The sequence below is a fragment of the Bufo bufo genome, chromosome 9, assembly GCF_905171765.1.
Source record: "Bufo bufo chromosome 9, aBufBuf1.1, whole genome shotgun sequence".
NCBI lineage: Eukaryota > Metazoa > Chordata > Amphibia > Anura > Bufonidae > Bufo > Bufo bufo.
In genome coordinates, this window is record NC_053397.1 from 110109910 (window position 1) to 110129114 (window position 19205).

Genomic DNA, 19205 nt, shown 5'->3' on the forward strand with positions numbered 1-19205 from the left:
CACACCAAACAGGCCCGCAACAGGCGCTTTTTTGAGGAAAGTGCGGACGATAAAATGTCATTTGCAACCTGTGCAGTACCAAAATGAGCAGGGGCATGAACACTAGCAACCTCACAACCACCAGCATGATCCGCCACATGGCATCAAAGCACCCTAATAGGTGGGCCAAATGCCTGCGTCCACAATCTGTGTCTGCGGGTCACACCACTGCCTCCTCTTCCCCTGTGTTACGTGCTGGCCAATCCCCTGTCCAAGATGCAGGCCCGGATGCCTCCCGCCATGCACCTGGACCTTCGCAAGCACCATCAGCTAGCAAATCCACTTCTGTGTCCCAGCGCAGCGTACAAATGTCTATACCCCAGGCCTTTGAACAAAGCGCATATACCCAACCACAGGCCATAGCACTAAATGCGCACCTTTCCAAATTGCTGACCCTGGAAATGTTCCATTTAGGCTTGTGGACACTGAGGCTTTCCGCAGTCTGATGGCGGTGGCCATCCCGCTTTACTCTTTCCCCAGCCGCTAATATTTTTCATGGTGTGCAGTGCCCACCTTACACCAGCATGTGTCCCGTAACATCACCCGTACCCTGACCAACGCAGTTATTGGGAAGGTCCGCTTAACGACTGACACATGGACAAGCTCCTAATGTTTTAGATGGTCAGCTCAGCAGAAGACATTCGCCCCTAATGTTTTAGAGGGTCACCAGCAGGCCATCAATCATCATTTTAAAAGGGTGTGTATGATGCCCTCCTTTATGTGTAATAAAGGGTGTATTGTAGTGCCAGTTCCTGTAATTTTTGGCAGCCCTTTCACTTAATGCATAGGCTTTATGAGTGTAGGAGTCCCATTACCTGAACAATTTTACCACAATGTGAATGAGGCCCTCATTTATGTGATATACAGATTGTATTGGAGTGCCTCTTCCTTGTTATTTTTGGCAGCACTTGCACTTTATATACAAGTAAATATACAGGAAAGAATGTTTCCTAACAATTTTTCCTCTAAAATAAATTTTATGTTCGGTTTTGTGCGTATCATTGCCAGTCTGTAAAAGTGGCGTACTACTCTGTCAACATCATTCCCAGCAGTGACCTGGGAGTCCAAGATGCATCCAGACATCCTCCCCATGCTGTTCCTGAACCATTTCAGTGGTGTTTCCATCAATTTCTGACCTTTTCCTGTGAACCAGACACCCTCCCCTCTTCAGAGCAAGGGGTGCCTGGTTTAATGCTCGGGTACCCCCATTGACTTCCATTGTGCTCGGTAGAGCACCCAAGCATCTCGAGGTGTTCTACTTGAGTACCCGAGCACTTTGGTGCTCGACCAACACTAATAAGTATATATTTCAGTGTCCGATGTGTCCTTACATCCAAAGTAGTATAAGGTTGGAAGGTACCCCAATCTGATTGCGTGGGTGATAGAAGATGGTTCCCAAACCAGATAATGATAAAATTTAGACTCCTGTACTCCACTTGGTTTTCAAGAAGAATGCTTTTATTAGTGTGCGGTTCCAGTCAAAAACGTTTTTCGGCTTATAGCCTTCTTCAGTACAACCGGTTCGAGCCGCATAGGTGAGAGGAAAAAGCATGGAGGTAGTAAACCCTCAGTGGGTTGCAGGAAGCTGCGTAGGTAGGGGGCTCTATGGCCCTGTGTGGCAAGCATTATGGTGAGGCAGTAGCCTGAGTGCCGAGGCGCCTCGGCATTCAGGCTACTGCCTCACCATAACGCTCGCCACACAGGGCCATAGAGCCCCCTACCTACACAGCTTCCTGCTAACCACTGAGGGTTTACTACCTCCATGCTTTTTCTCCACGCCACCGGTTGTACTGAAGAAGGCTATAAGTCGAAAAACTTTTTTGACTGGAACTGCACACTAATAAAAGCATTATTCTTGAAAACCAACTGGAGTACAGGAGTCTAAATTCTATCAATCTACAAACAGGCATGGTTGTGTCTGATGATGGCCGTAACTTGGTGGCAGCTTTGCAGCTCGGCAAGATCACACACGTACCTTGCCTAGCCCACGTGTTCAACCTAGTGGTTCAACGGTTTCTCAAAACCTACCCCAATTTTCCTGAGCTATTGGTGATGGTGCGCAGCGTATGTGCCCATTTCCGCAAGTCATCGACAGTTTCCGCCGCTCTGGCAACGCTGCAGCAGCGCTTGCAATCGCCAGCTCACCGACTGTTGTGCGATGTGAGCACGCGCTGGAACTCCACGTTCCACATGTTGGCCACACTTTGTGAGCAGCAGAGGGCAGTAGTGGAATACCAGCTGCAACATAGTAGTCACCTTTCCAGTCAGCTTCTGCTCTTCACAAGTGATGAGTAGGCATTGATGTCTGACCTCTGTGAGGATTTACGCTACTTTGAGGAATCAACACAGATGGTGAGCGGTGATAACGCTATTATCAGCGTAACCATCCCACTTCTGTGTCTACTCAATCGCTCGCTGCTCACAATTAAGGCGGACGCTTGGCATGTGGAAGAGGTGGAAATGGGGGAAGAAAGTACACAGGGTGATAGCCAGACCATCCTTAGTTTTTTTTTGCAGCGCAAATTGGATGATGATGATCATGAAGAGGAGGAGGAGGAGCAGGAGGCGGTTGCCTCTGCTACAGAGTGTAGTACCCATGGAAGTTTTATTCCATCTGAAGAGGAGGAACAGAATGAGGAGATTGAGAGTCATCCTCCTGATGAGCACAGCGAAGTCTTGTCTGTTGGGAACTCAGCACACATGGCTGACTTTATGTTAGGCTGCCTTTCCCGTGACCCTCGCGTTGTACGCATTTTAGCCAACACTGATTACTGGTTGTTCACCCTTCTCGACCCCCGATACAAAGAGAACTTGTCATCTCTCATTCCTGTGGTGAAGAGGACGAGCAAAATGGTGCAATACCAAGAAGGTCCTTGTGAAAAAATTGCTCCAAAAATTTCCAGCTGACAACGCTAGCGGCAGAGTACTTAGTTCCTTGGCCAACCGAGGAGGGGAGACGAAGGGAACACACAGCAGTTCCAACCGAGGCAGGGCAACACTCTCTCCAAGGACTGGGACAGTTTTATGACACCCCGCCAGCACCCTCAACCTGATGCGCTGCCTAGTGTCACAAGGAGGGGAAAATTTTGGGAAATGGTGAATGAGTACGTAGCAGACCGTGTCAGCATCCTCAGTGATCCCTCTGTGCCTTACAACCATTGGCTGTCAAAGCTGGACATGTGGCACGAACTGGCGCTCTATGCGTTGGAGGTGCTGGCCTGCCCCTCCGCCAGTGTTTTGTCAGAGCATGTATTTAGTGCTGCTCGAGGCATTATAACTGATAAGCGCATCTGCCTGTCAACTAAAAATGCTGACCGGTTGACTCTTATAAAAATGAACAAGGCCTGGATTGCCCCTGACTTCTCTACTCCACTAGAGGAAGCGGCTGAACATAAAGGCACTCTAAATGTGGCTTTTATGGTGTATTGAATACACTGTATTCCCATGCATCCCTTCCACCACTAAAAAGGGTATATGGTTCAATCTCCCTTTTCTCGTCCTCTTCCTCCATCATATCAACATGCTTATTAGGCTGCCCTCACCCATAATGTTTTTGAGGGTCACCAGCAGGCCCTCACCCATAATGTTTTTGAGGGTCACCAGCAGGCCCTCACCCATAATGTTTTTGGGGGTCACCAGCAGGCCCTCACCCATAATGTTTTTGAGGGTCACCAGCAGGCCCTCACCCATAATGTTTTAGATGGTCACCAGCAGGCCCTCGCCCATAATGTTTTTGAGGGTCACCAGCAGGCCCTCACCCATAATGTTTTAGATGGTCACCAGCAGGCCCTAGCCCATAATGTTTTTGAGGGTCACCACCAGGCCTTCACCCATAATGTTTTAGATGGTCACCAGCAGGCCCTCGCCCATAATGTTTTTGAGGGTCACCACCAGGCCTTCACCCATAATGTTTTAGAGGGTCACCAGTAGGCCCTCGCCTATAATATTTTAGATGGTCACCAGCAGGGCCTAGCTCCTAATGTTTTAGATGGTCAGCTCAGCAGAAGACATTCGCCCCTAATGTTTTAGAGGGTCACCAGCAGGCCATCAATCATCATTTTTCAAGGGTGTGTATGATGCCCTCCTTTATGTGTAATAAAGGGTGTATTGTAGTGCCAGTTCCTGTAATTTTTGGCAGCCCTTTCACTTAATGCATAGGCTTTATGAGTGTAGGAGTCCCATTACCTGAACAATTTTACCACAATGTGAATGAGGCCCTCATTTATGTGATATACAGATTGTATTGGAGTGCCTCTTCCTTGTTATTTTTGGCAGCACTTGCACTTTATATACAAGTAAATATACAGGAAAGAATGTTTCCTAACAATTTTTCCTCTAAAATAAATTTTATGTTCGGTTTTGTGCGTATCATTGCCAGTCTGTAAAAGTGGCGTACTACTCTGTCAACATCATTCCCAGCAGTGACCTGGGAGTCCAAGATGCATCCAGACATCCTCCCCATGCTGTTCCTGAACCATTTCAGTGGTGTTTCTATCAATTTCTGACCTTTTCCTGTGAACCAGACACCCTCCCCTCTTCAGAGCAAGGGGTGCCTGGTTTAATGCTCGGGTACCCCCATTGACTTCCATTGTGCTCGGTAGAGCACCCAAGCATCTCGAGGTGTTCTACTTGAGTACCCGAGCACTTTGGTGCTCGACCAACACTAATAAGTATATATTTCAGTGTCCGATGTGTCCTTACATCCAAAGATGATGCTAAGGTCTATAGATAACATAAAGGTTAAATAGAGTTTACATCCTTAAAGTTCTACCTAGCTATTTGATCCAAGGAAGACAAAACAAAACCTTTTTGGCAATTCTCCAGCCTTTAATTGTTTGAGACCACACTCCTCTTCTTCACCTCTTTATAATATTTAAAATTCTATCAAAAAAGTGTTTTAAAACCCAGTCATTAACTAGACCGATATCATATACACTCACCTAAAGAATTATTAGGAACACCTGTTCTATTTCTCATTAATGCAATTATCTAGTCAACCAATCACATGGCAGTTGCTTCAATGCATTTAGGGGTGTGGTCCTGGTCAAGACAATCTCCTGAACTCCAAACTGAATGTCAGAATGGGAAAGGAAGGTGATTTAAGCAATTTTGAGCGTGGCATGGTTGATGGTTGTTGGTGCCAGACGGGCCGGTCTGAGTATTTCACAATCTGCTCAGTTACTAGGATTTTCACGCACAACCATGCCTGGTCTGATGAGTCTCGATTTCTGTTGAGACATTCAAATGGTAGAGTCCGAATTTGGCGTAAACAGAATGAGAACATGTATCCATCCTCTGATGGCTACTTCCAGCAGGATAATGCACCATGTCACAAAGCTCGAATCATTTCAAATTGGTTTCTTGAACATGACAATGAGTTCACTGCACTAAAATGGCCCCCACAGTCACCAGATCTCAACCCAATAGAGCATCTTCGGGATGTGGTGGAACGGGAGCTTCGTGCCCTGGATGTGCATCCCTCATATCTCCATCAACTGCAAGATGCTATCCTATCAATATTGGCCAACATTTCTAAAGAATGCTATCAGCACCTTGTTGAATCAATGCCACTTAGAATTAAGGCAGTTCTGAAGGCAAAATTGGCTCCAACACCGTATTAGTATGGTGTTCCTAATAATTCTTTAGGTGAGTGTAGATTGGCATAGTTTATGACTGGGTTTGAACACACTTTCTTGATGGAATTTTGATTTATTTAGTGTGACCCATTTTTAGGTCTAATTAACCTATATAAAAGAAGAAAATCATAGCAAATTAATTCTGTTTCACAGTCACTCAAAAGCCAGATACCAGTCTTCTCATGTGCGGGGGGAAAAAATGTTTAAGGCACTAAAACTTTCAGCTCCTCAGTCCTCACCTTTCTACCCCATCCTCTTTTATCATTCCACAGTTTTTTCAACGACTGCAACATAAAATAGTGAATATTACTGGAGCCAGTATCTTATTTTGAATAATTATATATTTTAAAACACTTCTCTCCAGTGTAATTTTCCCCCTTTTTCTATTTTGTACATATCTGGTCGTCTCTCCAGTTTCTGCAGATGGGCAGCAGCTCACCCCGTGTGTCAGTCAATCACCTGTATCTCCCAGGAAATGCATTGCAACCAGCTGTTGTTAACCATTTCCTCCCCTACATAGACTCTCACATGCTGCTCCACTTATTTAATATATGCACTTATATAGTGCCACTATATTCTGCAGCGCTTTACAGATATTGGCATCACACTGTCCCTATTGGGGCTCACAATCTACGTTCCCTATCAGTATGTTTTTTGAATTTGTGAGGAAACCAGAGGAAAGTACCCAGAGGAAACCCGCACAAATGTTCTTACAACTTCATGCAGATGTTGTCCTTGGTTGGATTCGAACCTAGGACCCAGGCTCGGACTAAACCACCAGGGAGGCGGGGGATTCCTCGGTAGGCCCCCAGTCTCCTGCGCCCGGAGATAAGACAGAGGAGTAATTATCTCTCTTGTTTCTCAGGAGAGATAATTATAGTAGCCACTAGGTGGCAGTATCGCACAGTGATGCAGCCTCCTACTGGTGTAAATTGTACAGGAGGCCCCACAGTATCTTCTAAACTTCCCGGGCTGCTGGCAGTGAAGGAGGAGATAACATGTCTGACCATCCTCCTGCCCTCCCTGCTGTCAGAAAACTGTGGTTGCTGGAGAGAAGGACTCCTCTGCGGTGCTGGGCTAATTTCTCAGGTGTGTGACAGTAGTTAGCTGTAGGAGACTGTAAGGGGGAAATGGGGGATTTGTTTATAGTAGACCTGTGTATGTGGCACAGTGGTATTGGGGGGACTCAGCCCTAGGTCCCCCAGTGCCTCTGCTTTAGGTGCACCCCCATAAATGCACCAGCTCCAGATGCCCCCACTCTAAATGCACTGCTAATATTGCCTCTTCTCCAGTTACCCCTGCTCCAAGATCCCCACTATTACTCTGCCTCAGGTGATGCTAATGCCCTCAGTTTCAGTTATGAACCTCTGTTTGTGTCCTTTGTTGACTTTGCTCCTTTAAAACCGTTGCTTAGACTTTGTTAAAGGTTATGACCTGCAAAGGGGGTTGGACTTATGACTGAAAAATTCTGCACAGTGTGTCACATTCTCCAGTATTGACACGTATGTTTTACATGGCTGTAGTGATGATATTCCATATTTTCAGGCATAACTGCTGCCATGTAAAGATATACTTGTGGTGGAGGATTTATAGGGGTTGTCTAGGTTTTCAAGTTATCCTCTCCACCCCATAGGGCATAACTATATGATTTGTGGTGGCCAATTCTGTGACCCCCCACTGATCCCAGTAATGGGTCCTGTTCCCCCTTGTTGATTGTGTGGCAGGCCATTCTCTTTGGGTCCACTGGAAATAGGCAGCCCTGTACTCTGCCATCTCCAGTAACCCCATAGAGAATGGATGTAGAGGCAGGGCATATGCTCGACCTGCCACTCAATCAAGAAGGGGGATTAGTAGGGATAACTAGAAAAGTGGACACAGGCTTTTTAACAGGCGAGCATTTCTATTTTAGTTTGACACATATTTTGGGCCAGATTTTTTATTTTTTTTGCGGTTCGGAATGCAGGGAACCGACCGTGGGCCAGCCGCATGCGGATCGCGACCCAATTCACTTGAATGGGTTCTGCAATCCCTCCGTTCCACAAAAATAACAAGTTCTATCTTTTTGCGGACCGGAAGAACGGAACCCCACAGAAGCACTCCTTAGTGCTTTCGTTCCGTGGTTCCGTTCTGCACCGCATCTTCGGATTTGCGGACCCATTCTATCCTGTAGATAGGCAATAGGTCATTATGGTAGGGCAATCCTTTTAGATATAATGTAGATTATGTGCAATTTGAGGTGGTTAAGATTCGGTAAATTTCATGCCAGACATTTATGCTTAATAGGGTTAAAGGGTTTGTCTCACTTCAGTAAATGGCATTTATCATGCAGTTAATACAAGGCACTTACTAATGTATTGCCTCCATATTGCCTCCTTTCCATCACATTATACACAGCACGTATCCGTGGTTATTACTACCGTGCAATCAAGCAGCGGTGGCCGTGCTTACACACTATAGGGAAAGGCTGGAAATGCTCATAGGCCAACACCTTTACCTATAGTGTGCAAGTACGGCCACCACTGCTGGATTGCAGAGTGGTCAAAACCATGGATACGAGCAGTGTATAATGTGATGGAAAATAGTGAATATGGAGAATCATGCATGTGTCTGGTTTCTGACTGACTTAAGTGCAGGATATCCATATATGTGTAAATTCTGCCACATGTATGTTTGTGCATTTTGCTGTGAATGTCTGCCATCATACTTAATCTTTAATATTTCTGTAATCACTGCAAGTGCTCATGAACACGACCGTTAGATGTTTTGCAGTCTGCAAATTGCAGATCCGCAAAACATGGATACCGGGTGTGTGCATTCCACATTATGCGGAATAGAACAGCCCTATCCTTGTCTCCTTGGCTGTAATACCGACAATAATAGGACATGTTCTATCATTTTGCAGAAAGGCCATGCAGTCATGCAGACACAGAATGCACATGAGTCAATTTTTTTTTTTGCGGCCCTATTCAAGTGAAGTGAACGGTCAGACATGAAAAAAAAATACGTTTGTGTTCAGGAGCCCTAAGGTGGGCCCCCAGCATCAGTTACACTGGTGGGCCTTAAGTACCCCAGTCCGACACTGCTAGGACCCCAGTGCTGCAAGGCACCAGTTCTAACCACTGAGCCACCATGTTGTCATAATAAACAGCACTATGGTATGCAATTCTCCAACAAACCCCTCCACTCCCCAATTTCCTTTTGCACTATCAAGAGACAAACAGATACAGAGCTACAGTATATATTTCTATAAATTTAGAAGTAAGGATCAATGAATGAAAGGTGTCTTGGCCGCTTGACTATGAGATTACTACATTGGCACTGAGAGAAGGAAGAGAGCACTATTGAGCATGTCCATCATGCAAGAGGCCCTGCCAGATAGATTTGAAATTCCCCAGTCAATGCATAGTAATACTTTTCGAATGATAACTACTTTAGGATATTTTAATGTCAGTTCTCTTGATACAGGTTTTACTCTGTATGTCTATATATTAAAACATGCTTTCAGTGAACAGGATTTTGAAAGAAAACCATAGATTCCACATCTCTTAAACTTTAAAAGGGTTATTTATGAAAATTTGTTTTTCAAATGCCAGTCTTAGGGCTCATGCATATGACCGTGTGCTGGCCGTTCCGTGCATTGGGGACCATAATTAGCGGTCCTCAATGCACGGCATCATCCGTGCGGCGGCCGCAGACAGATCCAGACCCATTCAACTTGAATGGGTCCGTGATCTGTCCGCACCGCAAAAAAGTAGTGCATGCACGGACAGAAAACCCACGGAAGCACTCTGTAGTGTTTCCGTGGGCTTCGGTTCCATGCCTCCATTCCGCATCTCCCGGATTGCGGACTCCTTAAAGTGAATGGGTCCGCGATCCGTTATGCAGGCTGCACACGGCCGGTGCCCGTGTATTGTGGACCCGCCATATGCATGAGCCCTTGAACTGAACTTTGTTACAGTGAAATGCACCAATGTCGACACATTTTAGACTCTCCTAAATTGTTCTAAACAAGCTGAGCGAGTTCTCTCTGCTCTGCACTGGCACTAACCCCAAACCTGATGTCTGCACATGAGGTACTGGCTTGGCTATAGTCCTAAGTCAAGTATCAAAGCCTGTTTGAAGATTGAACATTGAATTCTGGGATATCTGCCTTCCAATTGAATAGCTCCAGTGGCATAGCGTTCTTTTCTTTTTTGGTAAGGAGCACTATTTTGCAGACTGTTCAAAAATCATGTATACATTTGTTCTACAATTTTCTATGTCCAAAAATTTAAACTAAAAAAATCATTGGAAACTTGCTGACCCTGCCACTTATCAAAGGGAAAAAAAGGACAGATAAGTTGCAAATTTTATCATGTGTCATCATATGTAACATTTCTATGCCAAAATACGTAATCTTAAGATAAATTTGGTCTCTTTCTCACTCTGTATACATAAGATTCATTAAGTACATATTTATAACCTTTTTTCCACATATTAAAATTATTATTATTATTAGGATTGCTGTTTTATTACTCTAGTTTTACTGTTATGCATGCTTTATTTTTTTTCGGATATTTATACTAACATGATTTTTCCATATATAATTCCAGGTGTACCCAGAGAAACTGCTGAAGAAAAGGATTTTGCAGATTTTGATATTTTTGATGACCCTGAAAGTCCCTTTTCGACATTTAATTTTCAATACCCAAATGAGGCATTTAAAAGGCTGCATGATCTTATGGAGTTCAATACCCTGAACAACATAAATGTATGTATACCAGTTTATTCATATTTCTTTAATCTGTAAGATTTGTAGTCTGCTTATGCTCAGCAGGAATACTTAATATTTATAGTGTGAGGAGATGAATGTGAGTGGGACTGCTGGAGCTTAATAAATACACTCCAAGATCCAGCTGCATTGTCTTGTGCTAAAAGAAAGCTAACCACAACAAATGAAGCCTGAAAGCTTTCCCTCATTCAGCAGACATGCATGGTCATCTCACTAAAATTTTGCTTAAATATGCCTCTTTCTTCACTTATGAGCCACTTCCATCCTCTTCCTGAACTGTTCCATCAACTTCAATAAACAGCTACCTCACCCCAGTTCTGGATCCACAGCAACATTGCTCAGCACTGCTGTATACTGTGCTTAATGCTGCCACTGTTTCTGAGGATGTACTATAGGTAGACAGGAGAGCACGAGCTCTTCTTTTTACTGTGTTATATGTATTGGAGACATCATACTCTCCATCCACTCGCTCAGGTAAAATTGACAATTAGAGATGGAGTTGGCATGAGGCCATCAATCCTCTAGAGATGTACCGCTGCTTATAGCAGTGAATGGCTGCAGCCATGCACATGATCACAGAATGGGAAATCACACTTCTGGTCCACAGGGGACTAGAAGCAGCAGAGACCTTCAGCCTTGGAGCAGAGTGGCAGTGAATAGGTGAGTAAATTTCTTTATTTTTATCACATTCCAAATTATTTTCGGCTTGGGGTTCAGACAAGCTCTTTAAAGCATACCTGTCATTTTAGGTGAATGATGAATAAGCTGCCATGTGTGTATGGAAGAAGTTGCAGTTTATCTGGCCATTATTATATTCTGCATTTTTTTTACTAGTTGTCCCTGTTCTCTCTAAATTGTTGAAATTTTCTCTGAGCTAGTGAAAGCTAGCCACTATGATGTATCCCATACACAGAACGCATAGAAAAGAGGAGATTCTACTTCTCCATCCCTCTGTTGCAGGGGAGCAGGAGCATGGACATACTACAGCACTTAGCAGAGCCACAGCAGCTCCTCCCTTCTTTCCCCTACACTCTCCATAGACATCTACAAGCAGCACGTAACCATATCCCTCAACGATCCAGTAGTCTATCTTCTTTCTCAAGCCATATTTTATCTGTGGATTCAATGCGAATGACCAGTTCAGGATTTAGAGGAAGAAGATATTGCTGAGAAAGTGGAGAAAGACATTTTATATCTAATAAGATATATTGCAATGTTTCTTTGCTTGTACTATTAATTTATGCAGTTTGTTGAAAGTTCAGTGCCTATTTAAAGATCATTTTTGCATGGTAGTTATACCATACCATCACACATATGACAATTTTACTGGCAGAGATTAATTAAAGGAAAACCGCACTTTTAAACAATTTTCTTTGTTAAAATCTAAATGAACAAGTTAAGTAGCGTAAGCTTTACTATTTGTTTCTCAAAACATAATAAGTGAAAAGTCATTGGGGAAACTAGAATTTGATTGCACATAAAAAATAGTATACAGGTGAAAGTTGTATTTATGTGGCCCTTTCACAAACTCTACATGTAATGGGTACGACATTCTCAAAAGGTCTGTGTCATTATAGACTGCTCTTTCTCCTATGAAAATACATACCTAATAGAAACAGGCCCATGTGGATCCCTCCACAATATGAACTTAATGGTATTTTGATTTGAACATGTATTAGGATTAAAACCAGATGTGCTGAACTTGCTGGATCAAACCTGGCTGTATTATTGCTGTACGGGAGGAGTTTTTATTATTCGAATGAACCACACAAATCACTCCACCAACTCGACCCATATTCATTGTAGCTAATACATTCTTTTAGTCAGTGTTTTGCATCAGTATTTGATCAGGATTGGTAAGCCAAAAGCAGGGGTGGGTCCAACACACAGATGAGATGCAAATAATTCCTTTACATTTGATCTCTGTTTTGGACCCACTCCTGTTTTGGCTTACAAATACTGATGCAAAATACTGACCATCTGAAAGAGGCTTTATGGATGCTCAAAATACATAGGATTGTTTTTTGCCGTCACCATGCCCGGTCTTTCATGGGGCCACTACTGCCGCTGCTGATGCTGCTGCCACCACCCTCACTTTGTCATGGGGCCACTTGAATCTTAGGGCACTGCACGGTTAAGTCCACAGTGTTCTATTAGACCTGAAGCTTTTAATGATCTGTAATACTGACGCACAGTAATTTCACAGCTAACAGAATGAATTAGCTATGAATCTTGGTGCACTGCACAGTGATGTAGATGGCAATTAGTTACAACTGCCTGTAATAATGATGGCACAGTACCTACAGAACAGATTAACTATGAATGTGGTTGTTCTAGAATGTAATGCAAATGGCGATAGCCTCTTCCTGCACTGTCCCTGCAGTTTAGGTTCTACGCCTTCATAGCGAGATTGGGCCACCACTTGGGATGCCTATGAATAGGAAGAGTGGCCTGGGTATATAACATCTATCACAATTTGTGGCAAATTAATTTGGAATGAATCAAATTGCTTGCAGAACTTCAGCGAATCGTCCAAATCAAATTTTTAGAAACCACTCATCTCTAATTATATGATAATATATTGTACATACCAAAACTGTGTTGAAAGTCCCAAACTGATTAATCACATGTGGTTTGATTAAAATGTTATATAAGCAGATTACTTTATAATAATTTCTAGAATATTTATGCTGCTTGTTGTATGTGTTATTGTAATAAATATCATCCCCCAAACCCAGTAATGACTTGTTTAAGAAAAATCCCTCTACATGTTTGGAAATGTGTATAAACTGTGTAAATATTATACTTTCTTCCCTCAACAGCATGCAAGACTTTGCATGAATCCTGTGTTAGGCCTCTTTCACACTTGCGTTGTCCGGATCCGTCGTGTACTCCATTTGCCGGAGGTGCCCGCCGGATCCGTAACACCGCAAGTGAACTGAAAGCATTTGAAGACAGATCCGCTATTAAAGTCCTGGTTGCCATAGTAGTAGTGGGGAGCGGGGGAGCGGTATACTTAGTCCGTGCGGCTCCCGGGGCGCTCCAGAATGACGTCAGGGCGCCCCACGCGCATGGATGACGTGATCGCATGGATCACGTCATCCATGCGCGTGGGGCGCCCTGACGTCACTTTGAAGCGCCCCGGGAGCCGCACGGACGGTAAGTATACTGCTCCCCCACTCCCCACTACACTTTACCATGGCAAACAGGACTTTAGTGTCCTGGCAGCCATGGTAACCATTCAGAAAAAGCTAAACGTCGGATCCGGTAATGCGCCGAAACGACGTTTAGCTTAACGCCGGATCCGGATTAATGCCTTTCAATGGGCATTAATTCCGGATCCGGCCTTGCGGCAAGTGTTCAGGATTATTGACCGGAGCAAAAAGCGCAGCATCCTGCGGTATTTTCTCCGGCCAAAAAACGTTCCGTTCCGGAACTGAAGACATCCTGATGCATCCTGAACGGATTTCTCTCCATTCAGAATGCATGGGGAATGCATGGAGCCCCGACGACGGAACTCTATGCCGGAACAGAACAACGCAAGTGTGAAAGAGCCCTTAAACATTTGGAATGATATTCATGACAAACATAGACCCATATTTACTAATGTTGGTGCGCCTAGATCTTGTGATAAAATGGGGCACAATTTGGCACAATACAGCACATTATTGGTGCAATCTAGCACATCTAGTTTTAGAAAAATCCTGTGCACCCGGTTTACCATGGTGTTTGGCTTAGTAGGAAAGAGATGTGTCTTAGCGGGGAAGGGGGCATGGTCAAAGATGCACCATTGTGCTCCAGAATTGCACCAAAACCTATTTATATGTAATGAACACCTATGTTTCCATGCAGTACATATACATACACAATGCATATTTTACATTCAAATTCTATGATTTGTTGCAATATTACATTTTTAAATGTCTGTAGTGGATAAAGAAGAAATAATAGATTTGAGCGTTTTTCAGGAAAATGAACTATAGGTGGTCAATACTACATTATATGCAGTAGCAATAGATGTACAATGGCGCTCACTGTTTGTATTGCCCAAACAATCCAGATATCCCAGTCTTCAGAGTGCTCAGTGGTAAAATAGTAGATTAATAATAACAAGACAAATAGAAGAAAGATATACTGCGGCACTCACCAGCCCTTAAAATGTATTTCCTTTATTTCATCCTTAAAAGAATAGCAGCATAGTGAGGTGGATACAAAACAACGATCAGTACAACAGACTGATTGTCCTTACATTCAATTACAACATCCAAGAGTTCCACCTTCCTACCCAATTTGATGCAAATCTCATGTTATAATAATTATGACTAATATACATCTCAAACTCCTTAAATAGCTCATCCCAGAAGACAATAATATCATCTAAATATGGGTAATAAAGCTTCAGATGTTTGACAAAACAATTATCAATATAATAAACTATAATTTATAATAATATAAATAATATTTAATCTATTTAATTTAATGTCTATGTGTGTCGTTAAAAGAGATCGACAGTATCCACTATAACAGTGACATCTACAGTACCCTTCCCCCTGAAGGGTAAATTCACACGACCGTGTGTAATCCTTTCCTATTTGCGGTCCGCAAATAATGGAACCGTGTGTCCGCATTTTGCGGACAAATGACTTCCGTATGTCTTCCATTTTTTACGGTCCGCAAAAAACGGAAGGAAAAAAGAGAGAGAGAGAAAAAAAAAAGAATTATGGCCTTCAAAAATACGGAAACGGATCCGCAAAAAACGGATGACATACGGAACCATTCCGTATTTTATCCGCAATTTGCGGATCCATTGACTTGAATGGTGCTGCGGACCGATCTGTACGGACAATAGTAGGACATGCTTTATATTTTTGCGGAATAGAAATGCAGACACACGGATGCGGACCAAATAATGAATGTTGACCATACATTTTATTCATCCATAGGAATGAATGGGTCTACTTCTATTCCGCAAAATGCGGAACGGATGCGAAAAAATAATACGGTCATGTGAATGTACCCTAACAGTGACCTCCACAGCACCCCACCCCTTAACACTGACCCCCCCACAGTGCTGCGTCTCCTTAAAATAGGATGTCCACAGCAGCCCACCCCCTTAACTTTGACCTTCACAGCAGCCTGCCCTTTAACGGTGAGTTCCAAAGCATCCCACCCCCTTTACAGTGACTACCACAGTACCCCACTCCCTTAACAGTGACCTCACAGTACCCCGCATCCTTAACAGTGACCTCACAGTACCCCGCTCCCCTTTTAATAGTGGCCTCCACAATCCCCTCCTCCCCTAACAGTGACCTCCACGGTGCCTTCCCCTTCAACATTGACCTCAGCAGCGGCCTGCCGCCTTAACAGTAGAATCCACAGTGTCCTCCCCTTTAACAGTGACCTCCACAGCTGCCGCCCCTTTATTAGTGACCTCCACAGTACCCTATCTCCTTAAAGGGAGTCTGTCATCACAGTTTCACCTTTTTAACCCTTCCCATAGCTTTCTAGCAGCATTACAGTTGATTAAAATGTTACCTTTATAAGCAATAGTGGACATAAAACTGGCAAAAATCAGGCAGCTCTGCCTTATTGTCGCTTCCCCCCGCCCAGTCTTTTCCTCTGCCCGCCCATCTTCTTACTTCTCCTCTCGCCGAGACCTCTGTTAGCCGGCGCATGCGCATTAATTACTGTGATGCCGTACCAGGAATGGACATCGCAGTGCGCATGCGCCGGCCGATGGACTCAGTGCGCAGGCGCGGGATCTCGGCGAGAGAAGAAGTAAGAAGATGGGCGGGCAGAGAGAAAGGATGGGCGGGCAGAGGGAAAGACTGGGCAGGGGGGAAGCGACGATAAGGCAGAGCTGCCTGGGCACCTACGAGGTTGACACTGCCTCTGGGCAATTGCGAGCCCTCATTTGCATATCCTACTCATTTTATAAGTCCACGATTGCTTATAAAGGTAACGTTTTTATCAACTGTAATGCTGCTAGAAAGCTATGGAAAGGGTTAAAAAGGTGAAACTGTGATTTACACAATAACATTCCCCTTTAACACTGACCTCCACAGAGCTCAATTCCCTTAAAATGTGACCTCCACAACACCACGCCCCCTTAACAGTGACTTCTACAGCACCCCGCCCTTAACACTGACCTCCATAGCAGACCGTTCCCTTAACTGTGACTTCCACCGTTCCCTGCCCCCTTAACAGAGACCTCCACAACGCCCGCCCCTTTAACAGTGACCTCCACAGCATCCTGTCCCCTTAACAGTGACCTTCACAGTGGCCGCCCCTTTATTAGTGACCTCCACAGTACCCCGTCTCCTTAACCGTGATTTCCACAACACCCCGCCCCCTACAGTGGCCTCTACAGCAATATGCTCCTTAACACTGACCTCCATAGTGGACCATCCCCTTAATTGTGACCTACAAAGCAGCATGCCCCTAGGGTGGCCAGAGGTCTGGTTTTAGGCCAGACATTCCAGCTTTCAGACTCCCTCTCCTTCTGGTGCAGGGCCTGGACGGACACAGGGATGTCCTTTTGAACAGCTCACTCTCAGACAGCAGCACTGTGCTGTCTGAGTGTGAGCTGCAGGTGGAAAGTCACCCTCCCTCCCACCCCTGCAGCTGACAGAAGAGATTTTTACCTTCTTTTTTTTAATCCCTACGGAGTGGGAGGGGGAGTGCCCTAACCGGGTCAGGGGCGTGACTTAGTGGGGCCTGGGGGCAGGGTTTTTAAGTCCGTCTTTCCTGCCCCTTGAACTGTGACCTTCACAGCTCTGGGCTCCCTTAACAGTGTCATCCACAGCACCCTGCCCCTTTAAAGGAAATCTGTCACCAGGATAATCACTATTGAAGTAAAGTCAAAGCCTTATAGCACTTAGTACCTTATTTCCAGATGTGCCTTTGTTTCATCAATAGATGTTTTTTATCCTCTGAATATCCAGTTTATTTGGTATGCAAATGAGACAGTAAGATGCCCAGAGGGGCGTTACTCTTGCAGGAAAGAGCCCAGGCCCTCCTACTAGTGCCCAAGCCTGCCCTCATACTGGGAGCAGGGAAAAGGGGGGCAGAGTTATGGCTTGAATGTGATGTAGGAGGGGTGGGTGGACACGTGGCAAGAGGCGTGCCTGGGCTCCTTCCTGCAAGAATGAAGCCCCTCTGGGTGCCTTACTGGCTCATTTGCATACCAAATAAACTGGATTTTCAGAGGATAAAAAACATCTATTGCTGGAACAAAGGCACATCTGGAAATAAGGTACTAAGTGCTATTAGGCCATGGCTTTACTTCAATAGCCATTATCCTGGTGACCGATTTCCTTTAAAGCTGACCTACAGCAGTGAAGAAAAATGGTTGAGTTGTTATGGAAACCTGGTGTAAAACTGTGTGTATGTGGAGACTAATGGCCTGCAAGCTTCTATTGGCTGATGCATTTTTTGGGAATTTCTTAGGAACGGTACGTGCTAGAGAGCTAAGACCTGGTCTAAAACCTTCCCAGACACCTGGTGTACCTGTGTGCCAAATTTCGTGATTGTGAATGCGATGGTGCAAATTCCTTTAGCGGACATACATAGACACACACACACACACACATACATACACTCAGCTTCATATATTAGATATAATTTTCCTCAAAAGCTGACAAAAATAGGACAGCAAACATTGGAGCAATCAGAGTCTTTAAGACTGCTCCTGACAATTGACAATACCACTGTTGACCAAATTGGAAAGCTAAATATCAGAGGTGCACAACCCGCGGGCACCCCCCGGCACCAAGGTTTGCAGCCCCCATCCTGCTGGACACAAGCACAGATGATTGTGCGATCAGCTGTGTTTCTACCCAGAGAGTCATATAATACTGGATTAGAGTTCCTGCTCCTGCACTGCAACAGGAGCAGGTTGAGTCCCTGGCTGTCAGTGACAGTGAGGGAACCGAGGGGAAGGCACTAGCAATTTATCAGAGCTTCTGCCTTCTTCTCAATGAGTGCTATGTAGCTTGGACTCTGCGATGGGGGCAGAGGAGCGCAGAGCTGCAGGGTAACTAGACCCTAATCAGTTCTGTCTTGTACAAAGCCCCCATAGCAGTCTGGTTTTCCCTGTAACTGAGGTTCCTTTGGATGCCCCAGTTACAGTGGAAATGGTGCAAAAAAAAAAGTCTCATTGCCTCCCAAAGGTCTATGCTATGTGGCTAAATTATAATTGTGGTCGTGGCAACCAAGAGAATGCACCTGTCCCACCTGAGACTACCCTGCCCCTAAGCGGTTAGAGTTATGCCGCAACCCCGCCGTAGTAGGGACACCTGAAAGAGGGCATTCCCTTTAAGAGTAGTGGATAGTAAGGGAGGGTGGGTGGGGAAACGCTGTGACGACGTACAAAGGGCCATTGAAGTAGGCAGCCAAGCCCTTCCCACAAATACAGGCCAATAAATCGGCCTTACACTTGTGGTCATGGCAACCAAGAGAATGCACCCCGTCCCACCTGAGACTACCCTGCCCTTAAGCGGTTAGAGTTATGCCGCAACCGCGCCGTAGTAGGGACACCTGAAAGAGGGCAAAAGACATACTGAGTAGCAGGAGTAATTTATTACAGCATAAATCACAAAACCAGACTTTGAAAAGCCATTGACATCTCAGTTTTAGGGTAAGGTATATAGCGACTAAAGCACGAGGTGTGCCAACGACCCAACTTCTGGATGACATGTGGCGGTACCTGATTCTTGGAGGCTGCGGATGCTGCACCTATACGGAATGAATGTCCAGAG

General features: G+C 44.7%; 1 protein-coding gene across 5 annotated transcripts in view; it reads left to right on the plus strand.

The window, feature by feature from the left end:
* The window catches only part of PLA2G4A (phospholipase A2 group IVA), a 331217-nt gene that overhangs the window by 281545 nt on the left and 30467 nt on the right, over positions 1-19205 (plus strand). For all 5 annotated transcript variants that reach the window (XM_040407269.1, XM_040407267.1, XM_040407268.1 and 2 more), the window contains one exon: positions 10268-10425. In XM_040407269.1, the coding sequence (XP_040263203.1) occupies positions 10268-10425 (158 nt within the window). The remainder of the gene's footprint in view (positions 1-10267; positions 10426-19205) is intronic.